Source organism: Suillus subaureus (genome assembly GCF_016647635.1).
Source record: "Suillus subaureus strain MN1 chromosome Unknown BJ212scaffold_20, whole genome shotgun sequence".
NCBI lineage: Eukaryota > Fungi > Basidiomycota > Agaricomycetes > Boletales > Suillaceae > Suillus > Suillus subaureus.
This window is the reverse complement of record NW_024538576.1, coordinates 411,287-423,347: the sequence shown is the minus strand read 5'-3', so window position 1 is coordinate 423,347 and position 12,061 is coordinate 411,287. Positions and strand designations below refer to the sequence as shown.

The window sequence follows — 12,061 nt, the reverse complement described above, 5'->3', positions numbered from 1 at the left end:
GAGAGAAGGAAATTATTAATTGAAGAACTTCTTGCTCAGTTGAACGCGTGATACTGACCCTCCAACAGGCTCTGAACTAGCTCTTACTTATCTCAGTATTGCAACAATTACACGTCGCGAATCATGTGGCACTGAGATCTGGGTCCGGGTCACTGCAGTCTTCAAGCTTCAGAATGTGGGAAAGGCAAGTTAAGAAAGCAAGTTAAAAGTCAAACCGGAACCGGTGAGCTTGCAAAAAAGAACCATTACAGCGACCTTCACACATCGGCAGTGTCGGAATTTTGCCTTGAGGAAGATTGAGGATTTTTACTTCGAATTTTGACATTGGAACAACAACACATTTTGGCAGACGGCGAGATGACAAAAGCAAAATAAGCCATACTGCATGCATACTGACCCAAATTTTATGTCCGAACAAGTAAAGTTTCTGTTTATAACAAATGACAGAAAAGTCTGTTCCACCAATCGCATTGCTCCATCACCAGCGCCGTAAGCTCATCATAAGCATCAAACTTCTTTTTGACAAGCGAGAAAAGTGGGTCTTTCGCTGATGTGCATTGTCCCATGTCAAAAGCCATCGAGACATGCTGTGCTTATTTTCAGGGGGAAATGAAGAAAAGATATAATGCATTTATTAGTGAAATGAAATGACATGAGAATTTAAAGCAACAACCAACGGTCACTGGTCAACCGGTAACCTCATTATGTCATATGAAGGTTGTTCATACTAACGAAGAAGCGCATCATGATCATGTTTTTCTTCTTGTATCTGTTCAGCTTTCTGAGATGAACGCCCATGGAGGACCCTAGACTATTCAATCTTGCACAGGGAACTTCAATTCACGTGGGATTGACGTGTACCATCCTGGATTTCTTGTACTAGTTACGGTGCTGGCTATGGACCTATCGTAGCCGAGACATACGTGCGATCGCACTGTTAAAAAGAGGAGCAGATTGAGCAGACGTATGCCCTCAACTTCATCATGACCTTCTTACCCCTCAAGTTGGCCATCATATTACTCTTACACATCCCGTTTGTTTTCTCCTCACTCCCGAGCCCCAATGGCACCAATGTCACTACACTCGACGTCAGTGACTGTCCATCCAGCAACAGCATCAGAACTTCATGGGATATCATCTGGAGTTGCGCTGCGACTCTATTTGCATGCACATGGACCGCAATCCACCCAAATATCCCAGGTATGCGCGAGGGGAAATTCACTGTTTTATCTCGTCACCTAGGCATCATGCTGGTGGCGCTAATTGCCCCAGAACTCATGATCACCTGGGCCACACTACAGTTTCTAAGTGCTCGTGACGCTGCAAAGGCCTTCAATGATGCCTTTGGTACGCAGCTTCACCAAGCCCGCAGTGACCACCCAGATATAGGAGAGAGCGCAGCTACATTGCTTAATGAATTTCCAACCTCAGATGGAAGCAACACTCAAATTCCGAGCGCTCCGCATATTTCAAGCCGTAAATTTAGAGGTTGGTTGCCTGCTCAGTATGTCAGTACAGTGACTAACCTCGTTCAATGGATGTTTCACAGAATGGACTGTAACACATGGTTTTTTCGCGTGGATGGGTGGATTCATGCTCTACGTCAATGACAAGCCGCGAGCCACTCTTACACCCGACGAACTTTTAGGCTTTGTTCGTGAGGGCTCTGTGGAAATGCCTGACATCGTGGAGGCAGACCTAGAAGATCGAAGTAAGGGTGATGCATTATCCAAAGGCATCGCCATTATTCAGCTTGGATGGTTCATCCTCCAGCTTGTCACCCGTTACGTTCAGAATCTTCCCATGACACTGCTTGAAATCGACACCCTGGCTGTAGCTGGCCTGACCTGCATTGCCTATGGCTTTTGGTGGAAGAAGCCTAAGGATGTAGGACGTCCTCATGCTGTTCATTGGAAAGCAACTGCCTCTCGGCCAACCAAATTAGCCTACAAGTATGTCGCAATATTCTCACTTGAAATCATTCTAATTCGCCTGTATTCTAGCATTATAGGTAAGATATACCCCGGTGGTTGGGGTGACGTTGTAATTTCTAGTGCTATTATGCCTTTGAATCTTATGGGCATTTGGCTTTCAAATTCCTCCCTGGCTGTCCGTTCACGTCGGGTTCCATCTGTAGGTGGTTATGACGAGGCCAGTGTCCGCCGTCATCGAATCAATGTACTTCTCATTGGATGTTTCAGTGGGACAGTGTTTGGAGCGATGCATTGTCTGGGCTGGAATATTATCTTTCAGCGGCAAGCGATGTTCCGTGGGGCTTGCCTTGCGATAGTAGCTACACCGGCACTTACTGCTCTACTGCTGACCTACATCATTTGGGTGAATGATTCAAACATGCCTATGATACTTGTTGTTTCATACATTATCGTTTGCATATATAGTTGCGCACGCGGTATACTACTTGCAGCTATATGGATGAACTTACAATCACCGCCTCCTGGCGTATACAATACAGTAGCTTGGACAAAGTTTATTCCACATTTGTAGTCTCCTTTTACTTACATCGTGATTCGCGATCATAATTATGAATTTGCTGCCTCTTGTGATCAAAGATGCAAGCACGGTTCGGGTTGGTTTCAAGGTAAAGCTGGCCGTGCTGCATGGTTGTGAAAGAATAACGAATGCAGCTCCAATATATGAACGCGACTACAATGCCATCTAGACAAACTACAGTACATACAATCGAGGAGATGCGAGCATCTTATGCATATTTTGTAAAGTCTATCAGCACGCCGCAGCTACAGTGGCGTGAAAGGGAGGTAAGCCTTGCAGGCAAGGAAGATATTGCAGAGGAAAACGTGCTTGGAAAGAGGGTCTTCCAAGACCAAATGGCGACACCTCGCATAAAATGAAGCACACTAGCCATGGAGCGCAATCGATGCATCGCTGAATGAGCCAATATGAGCATTCGGAGATGTATTGATTTAGCGTGGACGCAAGCTAGTGGCCAGAAGTTGTCTAGGTCGTACCTGCATATAAGCCCTCCGATTTGTTGAGTTGGGATGGTTTCCCTAGTTGGATCAATCGAAGAAAGAAAGATAATCATTCCTTTGTATTCGAATTCGGGAGTCAGTGATAATTCCGTAAAAGTAACTAACTTTGGAGTAACGCCTTTGTCAGGTATTGTAGCTGTTTGGATTGGTCTAGGATCTCTGAAGACTCTCGAAGAGAGCTTACACGTAGGGTTCCTTCCGACGACTATGAATTGCATTTGCGCGATATAACATGATCTGTTCGTTCGCATCGCTGCCCCGAAAACCATTATCGATTCAGTTACCTCACTTCGCTTGCTCTGTAACGCTGGGATACAAATGGGCAAGTGATCATTCCCCAATACCTCAAGGGTGACTTACATAGTATGTACCAACGCGAGCCCCAACCGAGCTTCACGTATCAACCTCGCTAGCTCCTCAAAATCTTTAACGACAAGATCCACCTCACCGCCGTCCTTCTTGCTACGCATGCTCTCCCTTACCTCGCGCGAATCTTCAGCAGGGCGTGGTACGTATATCGTATTGAAGCCTACGCTAGAGGCAGCGATGAGGTCGAGCTTGTGCGTGGCGACCATTGCTATCTTGTGAGGAGGTAAAGAAAGGTGGTATGCTGCAGATTGGTAAACCTTTTTGTTCCTGCGCAGATGTCAGGCAAGGGGATAACAAACATACGGAAAGGCGATCGAGACACACGGTTTGTAAGATCCGAACAGTTCGGACGCAAAGATACCATCCCATGATATGGTGACTGAATAACCAGATCGAGAAGTAATCTGAGGTTTCCGTTAGATAGAGCGGGGATGTTGGCGTTTGAGTTCTGTCAGGCCGGGGATGGTGTCCTGATACGCTATTTAGATTAAGGGGTGATTGGCCAGGTTTGTCTTTGCACTTTCCTGAAACTTCGTCCCGTCCAAGTTGTGCCAGATCAAGGTCAGTTCACGATCTGATTCGCGCAAGACTCTTTCAAGACAAGACGAGCGCGGGGCGGTGAGCATATCGTCTAGTATCTGTGATATGGTCAAACACGGGTCATGTGGATGGAGAATGAATTACTTGTTGATGCACGATGTCTGCGTTGAAAAATCCTCTCCACCTTGAGATGCTCTTTTGCTGTATGGATGTGCATATCATGATCTAGAAACAGAGATTGAAGAGTGATCGACTTACACATGAGCACAGTATCCGGCCCTCCATTCTTCTGCAAAATCGACTGCGTCCTGAGAGCCTGATAGATGTGATCAGTGTGAGATCATTTTACGGGAATGTGGAATCCGCTACTTGCCTTCGAGAAGCAGTCCTTTGCTAAGGCGGGCGAGTTGGCGAGCGACTGTGCTGTGCCAGTCAAGGACGGTACCGAATACGTCGAATAAGCCGGCATCGATTTTGCGGAGGTCGAGGTGTTCGATGCTCGTCATGGTCATTGGTGTGTTTCAAGGATAAGCGCTTGATGAAGCTGGGAGAAGCGGGATCAGGTGGTGCCAGTCACATGTCAGTGGCGCGTGTCACTGCACACTTGTAGATGTGAGGATAAGGAGGATACTGATAAAACTGCGTTCAATAGCCTGGCTGTACAAAGACACCTCTATTTGACACCGTCTCTTCCTTTCTTCTATCAGGAGTCGTTCCACAATCGCATGACTTCCGTCATCTCCACCAGTACAGGAGCTCCGGTGTAATCGCAATGTTTCTCCCTGCTTCGCTTCTGTACTGCGCCCCCCAACTAGTTCCCAAAGATCAGCAGGATAGACTCGATCCCTACGCAAAAACGTAAATGGACGGCAAGGTGAACTGGCGTGCGTGTCATGTATGGGCCAAAAGGTAAGACCTGACAGGAACATGTTCATACGCATGGATTTACAGCGTGATCAAGTTATGACAGGGAACTCACGAATAGGGAGGCGGTACGTGTGAAGTGGTAGAACACTGGAAAAAGCCGCGATGGAGTTGACATGGAAAATACAGGCCAGTGCGGTTACCAGGCTCCAGCAGTGATCTGTTGTGCTTGTGAACAAACGTCTCTAATGACTCGACAAGCCCGCGGAAGAACCCTACACACGAGCACGAGGCAAACCCCCCACGCCTAAAGACTGTCTACCGTACGGAGAAGGCAATCAGTGGGTGTCCTTGGATGAGAAGTTGAAATGCGTACCTCTTGAGAGAGAATGATATTATTAATTGAGGAACTTCTCGCTCAGTTGGACGCGTGACACTGACCCTCCAACAGGCTCTGAACCAGCTCTTGCTTATTGCAGTCACTGTGATCTCAGTATTGCAACAATTACACGTCGCGAATCATGTGGCACTGAGATCTGGGTCCAGGGTCACTGCAGTCTCCAAGCTTCAGAACATGGGGAAAGCGAGCTAAGAAAGCAAGTTAAAAGTCAATCAAACACATCTTAGATACAGTCCCGACCGGAACCGCTGAACTTGCAGACCAAGTCATTGCTGTGTAGGTTCTTTCGGGCGTTGCCGGCGGTAAGCTTACTCAGGTACCGTTTTCAATATTAATATTCTTTCAATGTTCCGTCTCGCCAGCATGCTCAGTGAACTAGTGACTTTTGTCATATTTTTACACCTGAGCCCCTCGCTTGTATTGTAAACTTGGCTTCGACAACTCAGCTTCAACATTTCCTTGATGATCTCAGTTGCAGCATACTAGGGGTGCGGATTCTATTTGCTAATGAGGGCCTGGCGCCATAGTATGTTTTTCCATATGCATCCCTGTGCTGCCTACTGGCGGCAGCGAGTATGTATAGGAGTTCTGTTCCGGAATATGTAGGCAATGGACTACTCATCTACTCAGCAAAACACCGTTGAACAATGTCCAGTCGGCATTCTGTTTCACACCCCCGTGAGTCAGTCTGATTCACACACTGCAAACACTCCGGCTTCAAAGTACACTGCAGACCAGCAGCATGCAACCCATTTCTTTTGGACACCGATCTGAATCCAGCAAGGCCTTCGCGTTCTTATGATGCAAGAGTTCTGGAGTCGGCTTATCCCTTGAACGATAGTGCACCTCGTCGAGTGCTCCCACGATAGTTCCATTCACACTTAATACATTGGTGAGCGCCGAGTCCTGATCAGACTGATTGCCAATTTATTATCCCACTCCGACCCAGGACATATCATTCTCTCAGCTCTTGCCAGCAGCAGCCGTTGAAAGAATACCGCAACGCGCAGGTTGCAAGTTTAGAGGTCAGTTGTATGGAACCGCTCGGTCGGTGGTAGCTAAAATCAAACTGATACCTTCACAGGATGGACATCGATCTTCGCATTTTTCTCATGCAATGTTCTATGGTGTGGAAGATAGTTTTCTCTGGTTTGTTTTTGCCTTCCGGTAATCTGTTCCGGAAAGCATTAATATCATAGCGTCCCTCAGGTTCGAGTCTTTGGTAGAGTGCCCATCCAATGATCTGTCTCAGATTTCTGTTGAACGTGCACTCACGATCTAAAGTTTGATTCGGTTGTTCTGAAACATCATATGTCCGATATGAAACTGCTTGGCAGCCTGTTTGCATTAAGCAATGAACCGATCTACACTTGCGTCAGTTACTTCTACAGTCCACTAGTACACGCCTCGGGACGCTTTCATAATGTATATCATTGGGGCATGCCGGGAGTCTTCAACGTCATACCGATGCAGGCCATCTATGGCCTTCAAATTGTCTAATCCTCAATTAGTGCCAATATGAAATGTTCGATGTGTCCAAAGCGGCTATATACGTGTGGATCCCGTGGTGAATGTTGAACTCTTACTAATATTGGAACATCCACAGATTTTTGTCCAGAAACAATGGTGCCTCTGGGTTTCACAGAAAAGACGACAGAACAGACGCCAAAAGTGCTTGCCAACGCCTATGACATTGAACACAGTGAACTCCTTGACACTGCTATCCTGCTTCCAAGGACTTCACTTCAACGACGCCTGAAGGGGCGTCATGTTGCTATGATCAGGCAAGTCATCATCGATCATCTTCAGCATGTACATACGTCTCACAGTTTTGACATCAGCATTGGAGGTGTTATTGGTACGGGCTTGTTTCTAGGCACTGCGACAGCATTGATGGAGGGTGGTCCTGTGGGACTTCTACTCAGGTATACTTTCATGGGGACAATGTGCTACTGCGTTATGGTGAGCTCGTCTTTGGCGCGCTTCTGTATTCTCGGTTTCCTGGTTACATAACAGATAACTGTTGGGGAAATGATCACTCTCCTTCCGATTCCAGGTGGTCACATCAAGCTTGCGGAAAGATTTGTCGATCCGGCCTTCTCCTTTGCGATGGGTTGGAATTGCTGATACTGTTGGACGGTAAGATGCTGCATCGCTGTGAATGGCTGGAAGATTCTTATGGCTTAATTTTGTGTCAGTTTGCGATACCTGGTGAGTACGACCATGCATTGAAGTCAACTTGAACCTATCTTACACTTGGTGAAGCTGAGTTATCGGCTGCCGCTACTCTCATTGATTATTGGAACCCTGGGGTTAACAACGCTGTGTGGATCACCATGTGTCTGGTCATTGCTGTTGGAATCAATCTTTTCGGTGTTGGTTAGTCATACATGGTTGTGAACACCAGCTCCAGTATTGTTTTTACCTGGTTTGCGGACATGACTGCCACCACAGGACTCTTGGCGTGGTTGTGTATCGGGGTGACCTACGTCAGGTTCCGCCAGGGATTATTGGCGCAAGGGTATGACAGGAAACTTTTACCATATTCCTCGCCACTCCAGCCATATGCATCGTGGTGGGTGATTGCATCGTCGTTGGTGACTCTCCTGGTAAGTGTGCAATGACTAGACTGCTCTTGATAACCTAGGATTCTTGACTACGACTTTAGTTCAGCGGATGGCAAGTCTTTTTGAAAGCAAATTGGTCTAATGCGATGTTCGTGACAACATATTTGCCTATCATGCTGTTCCCGGTGCTGTATGGATCTGCGAAATATCTGATGCGGGTGCCCCTGATGAAACCGGGCGAGATGGACTTCAAGTCCGGGACAGAGGACATAGATGCTGAGGTGTGTGACATCCTCCATTTTCTTCTTTGTGACTGGGGTTAACCGTTTAATTTTTTAGCACTAAAGAACCCTCACCGAAAAATTGGAAGGAGGCGGTCTGGATGAGCTTGGTGTGTGCTCTGTTTCCCATCTGGGTTGTTTGCTTACCGTAAGAAATATCACAGACGTGATGCAGGTTCACGTTGTTGTGTCAGTGTATAATGTATAGCTAGCACTACCGGGTCCATTATTTACCTCGCAGAGACACTAAGACATTTCACTTTCCTGTGATCACCGATCGATTCTCTACTGATGGAACATACTGGCCGTAGAGCTCAATGATCATTACTCATTTGTCAGTCATGATGCCAACATCAGTCGCCAGAACCCACAAACACACCAGCAGGCAGCTCCTCACCTTCAGAAACTGCATTAACACACATGAATAGGAGTGAGAAGCATTTGAAATCGATTCTATGTGCAGTGACATGCGTCTCTAGAATAGTACCCTCGATTGTGAATATTAAATGCTGGGACTGCGAGCGGTCAATATCCATAATCGAGGTCATAAGCGCTGCTGTGCTGCAACCACACTGCAGGTCTTTGTCGAGATCGATCTCTTGATACCTTTCCCTGAAGAAGAACCTTTGTCCTTTCATCGATATTACGATGCTACATTGCCACCAATGAGCCCCTCAACCTCCATCTACATTCAGAACTTCTGCTTCGACAGTCACCATACTGCAGTTTCAATGCAGACTTTCTGATCGACCCATGCCATAAACGAGGCATCAATACTCGTGGAACAGTGCACATATCAGCATCGCCCACCACTAGCGCTGTCGGGGATTGGAATATTCGATTCATGTGCGCTCAAAGTATTGTGGAGCTGCATTGTTGAAGGGGTAAGATCGTTCCAAGGTATCGAATGATATATAAAATTACCCACCATGCTTCATGATGGTGCCCGAGGGGCTAGGGTGGCTATGACTCGGACTATGTGGAATAGGGTTCGAGTTGAACTTTGAACTGAACTGCTAGAGCGAATATCTTCGGGGTCAGATTACGAAGACTAATTGGAGCGTCAAGAAAGCTGGTTCTATCGAGTTTCAGTGGCATAGGAGGTTTGATAGTTTTGTGTTGCATGGTTGGGAAATGGCATGGTCATGCGTTTCTCGTTGTAATCATCTTCGTGGCGCGCAGCCTGGCGCGTGACTCTTATAAGAACTACCGTGACACCACCAATACCATGCTTATGAGGAGCTGCTGCACCACTATAGACTTGTGCACCACTGTTTCATGATAATGATGTTGCGTTCCTCGACTCTCTCGATTCTAATACGCTCAAAGGAGTAAGAAACGAGATGTCTCTTGTTGGATCAGACATGCAACAGGCTAATGCGAGGATTAGGGTGCAACCGCTGTGACCACGCGGATGACGACCAGATGCGAAGAATAGACTCCTGAGAGATAGAAAATGGCATGGAGGGTGGCCGTGCTATGAAAAATATGACACCGCAGATAGAACCTCATGACAAATATTCTTCCCCTTTGTCAACCTCGCGGTTCAGCGCTCAGCAACCAGAATTCCTATTTTCTGGCACTTTAACTTGAACCATAATTATCATACCATCATTATCGCCACCACACGGCTGCTCTGACGCAACATCAATCATAGCAGTGCCAAAGCTTGGACGAAGTCGATCTAACATTCATTTGCAACTTGCTTGTGGCATTCGGGCATTGAAACGTTCGTCGTTGAGAGATGCCGCACCCACTTCATATTTCTTCATCTAGCGCACCTGTCACAGTAGCGGTCTGTAGCGAGCGCTACGCCTTTGAGTCATGAAGTTCGCAACAGTTCCTTGAGGCCACGATCCACCATCAGATGTGTACAGATCATCAAAATAATGTCGAGCCAACTGCCAAAACTAGTCAGAGCAAAAGTATAGAGTTCAAAGGTATTGGCCCAGGTAAGAACTCACCGAGTACTAGGATCACATAAACTTTGATTATGACAGATTTGGTCCAGATTAATTTCAACTCCGCACACCACCGAGTCGACGACTCAGTCAGTGCTAGTCAGCCTGTGCGGCCGTCACATTAATATTACCTTCTTATTGGTAGATTCCTCACCCTTCCCTTACCTTTGTCACGGTAGACAAGGGCAAGCCAAGGGTGATGGGTCTGCGGATTCATACTCTAGTCTTCCAGCAAGCAGTGGAGCTCTCCTCGTCCTGTCTGTAATTACGATCCGAGCAGAGATTCATGTATGTGTCACGCGTTTTTATGCCACTTCTACCCCTAATCTCCTAACATGTTCACATATACTAGCCTGCTACATGCTCACTTGCCATACATTCGACACACCCTTAAAGAGAGGAGCGGAATGATAGACTCATGCTCTCAACTTTTCCATGGCCCTCCTACCCTTCACTTTGGCTGCTATCCTCTTACTGCTATGCACTCCATTTGTTTGTGCTTTACCGCCTCCCAATTGTACTAGTACCTCTGCACTCGATGTCACCGACTCTCCATCCAGCAGTCACACCAGAACCTTGTGGAACATCATTTGGAGCTGCGCTGCGACCCTATTCGCATGCACATGGAGCGGAATCCATCCAAACATCCCGGGTATGGACGAGGGAAGAATAGTCATTTTCTTTCGTCGCCTATACATCATGGTTCTGGCCCTGATCGCCCCAGAACTCATGGTCACCTGGGCCGCAATACAGTTTCTCAGTGCCCGTGGCACTGCAAAGGCCTTCAATGATGCCTTTAATGCGCAACTTCACCAGACCGGCAGCGACCATTCAAATATGGGAGAGAGCACAGCTACATTGCTCAGTGAATTTCCAACATCAAATGGGAAGAACAGTCCACATCCGAGCGCTCCGCATTTTGCAGGTCGCAATTTCAGAGGTTGGTTATCTGTTCAGCATTTCGGTGCGATGACTAACTTCATTCAACGAATGTCTCAGAGTGGACAATGACACATGGGTTTTTCGCGTGGATGGGTGGATTCATACTTTACTGCGATAACAAACCGCGAGCTACTCTTACACCCAAGGAACTTATGGAGTTTGTTCACAAGGGATACGTGGATATACCTGACATCACGCAGGCAGAGATAGAAGGCCGAAGTAAGGCTGACGCACTATCCAAAGGCATCGCCATTCTGCAGCTGGCGTGGTTCGTCCTCCAGTTTAATGCCCGTTGCATCCAGAACCTTCCCATAACCCTTTTCGAAATTGACACCCTGGCTGTAGTCTCTCTGACCTCCATTGCTTGTCTCTTGTGGTGGAATAAACCTAAGGATGTACGATGTCCTTATGCTGTTCATTGGACCGGAAATAGAGCAAACATACCTCGGCCATGCACGTTAACTTATGAGTACGTGGTTGATATTCTCGTTTGAAATCATTCTTATTCGCCCACATTCTAGAAAAGCAAATCCAGAATTCTCCCTGGATAGCTGGCATCATTATCTGATCATTCTCATTTACCCCTTGAGGAGTCTTATGGGCACTGCCGTGACCATTTCCCCCCGTTCTGTCCGAGAACGTCGGATTCCATATTTAGGTGGCTATGATAATGATGATCGTCATGATCGTAATCATGTCATTACACTTTTCCTTGGATGCTTCAGTGCCGTCATAACTGGTGTACTACATTGTCTGGGCTGGAGTTATTTGTTTCAGGGGCACACGGAGCAGATTCTCTGGCGTGTGACTTCCATTGTGACAGCGTCCACATCGATACCCCTTCTCCTGATATTTGGTTGGGTCATATTGTTTGATGTCACCCAAGACAGTTGGGTTGTGAGATTTTCTGTAGTCACCGTCGCTTTCATATATGTCACTACACGCATTACAGTAATTGTACTTATATCGTCAAGTTTACGATCGTTACCACCTGGCATATACGATACAGTAGCGTGGACCACATTTGTTCCACATTTTCGCTAGTTTCCTCTTACTTACATTGTGATCATGATTATCCTCTTGCTGGAATCATTGCTTTGGATAACGTTCTCATCTCTTCAGCATT

At 46.8% G+C, this 12,061-nt stretch overlaps 4 protein-coding genes across 4 annotated transcripts; 3 read left to right on the top strand and 1 right to left on the bottom strand.

Annotated features, from left to right (window-relative positions):
* Positions 1–983: 983 nt before the first annotated feature.
* Positions 984–2,510, top strand: BJ212DRAFT_1577825 (uncharacterized protein; the record flags this gene model as incomplete). The annotated part of the gene is made up of 4 exons (XM_041342204.1): positions 984–1,488; positions 1,550–1,952; positions 2,004–2,157; positions 2,202–2,510. The coding sequence occupies 4 exons, from the start codon at positions 984–986 to the stop codon at positions 2,343–2,345; spliced, it is 1,206 nt and encodes a 401-aa protein (XP_041192023.1). The 3' UTR covers positions 2,346–2,510.
* A 432-nt stretch (positions 2,511–2,942) lies between these two features.
* Positions 2,943–4,713, bottom strand: BJ212DRAFT_1361386 (HAD-like domain-containing protein; the record flags this gene model as incomplete). Its single annotated transcript, XM_041335913.1, has 6 exons — positions 4,294–4,713; positions 4,179–4,236; positions 4,105–4,121; positions 3,705–3,759; positions 3,383–3,647; positions 2,943–2,987 (listed from the first exon to the last, which is right to left on the bottom strand). Exons 1-6 carry the CDS (start codon positions 4,424–4,426, stop codon positions 2,943–2,945), a joined length of 573 nt encoding a protein of 190 aa, XP_041192022.1. The 5' UTR covers positions 4,427–4,713.
* A 2,094-nt stretch (positions 4,714–6,807) lies between these two features.
* Positions 6,808–8,096, top strand: BJ212DRAFT_1300479 (uncharacterized protein; the record flags this gene model as incomplete). The annotated part of the gene is made up of 7 exons (XM_041332996.1): positions 6,808–7,146; positions 7,241–7,323; positions 7,383–7,395; positions 7,455–7,563; positions 7,639–7,793; positions 7,853–8,032; positions 8,091–8,096. 7 exons carry the CDS (start codon positions 6,808–6,810, stop codon positions 8,094–8,096), a joined length of 885 nt encoding a protein of 294 aa, XP_041192021.1.
* A 2,014-nt stretch (positions 8,097–10,110) lies between these two features.
* BJ212DRAFT_346804 (uncharacterized protein) lies at positions 10,111–12,046 on the top strand. The gene is made up of 4 exons (XM_041342975.1): positions 10,111–10,281; positions 10,346–10,933; positions 10,993–11,404; positions 11,457–12,046. Exons 2-4 carry the CDS (start codon positions 10,429–10,431, stop codon positions 11,977–11,979), a joined length of 1,440 nt encoding a protein of 479 aa, XP_041192020.1. The 5' UTR covers positions 10,111–10,281; positions 10,346–10,428; the 3' UTR covers positions 11,980–12,046.
* Positions 12,047–12,061: the final 15 nt, after the last annotated feature.

Bases quoted from the DNA above. Each gene is read 5' to 3' on its own strand.
- BJ212DRAFT_346804 (XM_041342975.1), top strand. From the start codon at position 10,429: ATGGCCCTCCTACCCTTCACTTTGGCTGCTATCCTCTTACTGCTATGC. The intron at 10,934-10,992 runs GTTGGTTATCTG...CGAATGTCTCAG, and splicing joins TGCAGGTCGCAATTTCAGAG to AGTGGACAATGACACATGGG. The intron at 11,405-11,456 runs GTACGTGGTTGA...CCCACATTCTAG, and splicing joins CCATGCACGTTAACTTATGA to AAAAGCAAATCCAGAATTCT.